Source organism: Apaloderma vittatum, unplaced genomic scaffold, assembly GCF_000703405.1.
Source record: "Apaloderma vittatum isolate BGI_N311 unplaced genomic scaffold, ASM70340v1 scaffold19352, whole genome shotgun sequence".
Lineage (NCBI taxonomy): Eukaryota > Metazoa > Chordata > Aves > Trogoniformes > Trogonidae > Apaloderma > Apaloderma vittatum.
The window spans coordinates 14,320-16,346 of NW_009705501.1; the positions used below are offsets into that span (position 1 = coordinate 14,320).

Below are 2,027 nucleotides of genomic sequence, written 5' to 3' on the forward strand. Positions count from 1 at the left end.
ATGTCGTGCACAGCCAAACTGGCCATCCTGCGGCAGAGAAGGGAGTCAGATCCTCTGCGAAAAGGTGCTCAAGGCAGAAGAGGTAGGAGAATAGAAATCATAGAATCATAGAATGGCCTAGGCTGGAAGGGGCCTTAGAGATCATCTAGTCCAACCTCCCTGTCATGGGCAGGGACGCCTCTCAATTAGATCAGGCAACACATGGGGTCTAAAGCTACCTGCTTCCTTGGAATATGAAGGATGGAAGAGCAGGAATCCAGACTTACTGTTCTTGCTTACCCACAAACACTCTAGGCAGGCGTGAAGCCTACAGGGTTACAATAGCTACGGAGTCCCATCACTGCCCTTCCATCCTCGCTGGCCAGAAAGGCACAGTGTTTCTCCCATTTGATTCACTAGAAACAGCCTCATTTCTGATGTCAAAATGCTCAGCAAGTCCTAAAGGCATTTCACAAGTCTTTTGGAAAATCACCTTCACTTAGTTGATGATCTAACTCTTTATTAACTATTATTGTTTGAGTCCTGTAGTGACATCTTCCACGAGATCACATATTGTATAAGGGTATATATAACAAAAATCCCATAAAAGTTTTTCTAAATTATATAGGAATCTACATGCTTACATTAAACCATTTTCTGTAAGAAAAAAGTATTAAATCCAATGAGATGATTCTTGGTTTTCCTAAAAGAGTTTGTAATACTAGGGGGGAGAGGACAGGAGGGAAGGGTGTTTTGAATGTCAGAGGGACAAAGGAAAACCTCAAATGATTAATTAGAAATACTTTTACTGGAAACATCACATGGGGCTGTAGGTGATAAACCTGTATGAGCGTTCAACCAGCAGCCCAAATGCTGCTGTGCGTTTCCCAGAAAGGTTGTGCCCAGTGCTCTGCCAGCACACGAAAAGGCAGCTCAGGAACACCACCCCAGGTCCTGAGACAGGTATCTGCACTTCTGCTCTGCATTCACACACACAGCAATAGGAATTGAATCTTGCTGCTTTTAAGACCTAGTTTACCTGATGCAGGTATCAGTTACAGGGCTCGATCAACCATTCACTCTCAACAACACGATGACTTTAACACTCTTCCTTCTTTGATCTATTCATGAATAAAGCTTTTTTTTTTTGACCTCTAGTTGTTTGCAATTCTGTACCAATCAACTTATATGAGCACACTGTAAATGACAGGCTGAAGTCTTACACAACAGACAAATTCTGCTAGACAAGTAAATCCACACTCTGTTAAACTCCTAGCTCAATTCAATGGTACACCTCAAAGGAGTTACATATGTGTGATTACATGTGCTAATCTCAACCTTTTGACTCAGGCTATTTCCTCTTCATTATTCCTGCATTGTCACACAATGCTTTTTTTTCTGCATGCTGAATGCGCATAAGAACATTGCACAGGCGACAATACAAGCAGAAGTCTTAAAAAAAGGCGCACAAGAAATTAATTCCGGATGAGCAATTACCTTCATGCACAGAATTCACATTTTTGCATAACCAATCACAAACAAAAAGATGTGGCGATGTGTTTGATAACCAAGCAATGAAGACTGATGAAACAAATGCAGGTGAGGTGCTGGCTTGAGGAAGCAGGGTCAAGAACTGCTGCCTGTTCCTAACCTGCACAGTCCCACAGCTAGAGCAGGCACACAACACTCCCCTGCAAGTTTTTTAATAGTAACTCCATGGCTTAAGTCATCGACAAAAGCTCTCCTGAGGGTTTCTAGTATTTATGCCTCTTGAAATGTCTGTGAGCTCCAGCACTGCCTGCCTTCTCAAGTCACGTATGCTAACTGTAAGGTGCTTGTGCTGCTCTGCCCAGATGTAATTACATGGTATAGTTCGTGGCTTTCTCTAAGGAAGTGGCGTCACCACCTCTGTCTTCCAGCAGGCACCTCTCCAGAGGCAGCCCAGATGGGAATGCAGAGCCATGAAAGGACTTCCTCCTTCCGCCCAGCCGCACGGGGTGGGAGCATCCCTGGAAGCATCACCCTGGCTTGTGTGCTGGGGCATTCTC

The 2,027-nt window shown here is 44.1% G+C and overlaps 1 protein-coding gene across 1 annotated transcript in view; it reads left to right on the top strand.

Moving 5' to 3' along the window:
- LOC104270924 (SPARC-like protein 1) overlaps positions 1 to 2,027 on the top strand; it is a 33,511-nt gene continuing 31,484 nt past the window's right edge. The window contains exon 1 of the mRNA XM_009865444.1: positions 1 to 82. Coding sequence (XP_009863746.1) covers positions 1 to 82 — 82 coding nt within the window. The remainder of the gene's footprint in view (positions 83 to 2,027) is intronic.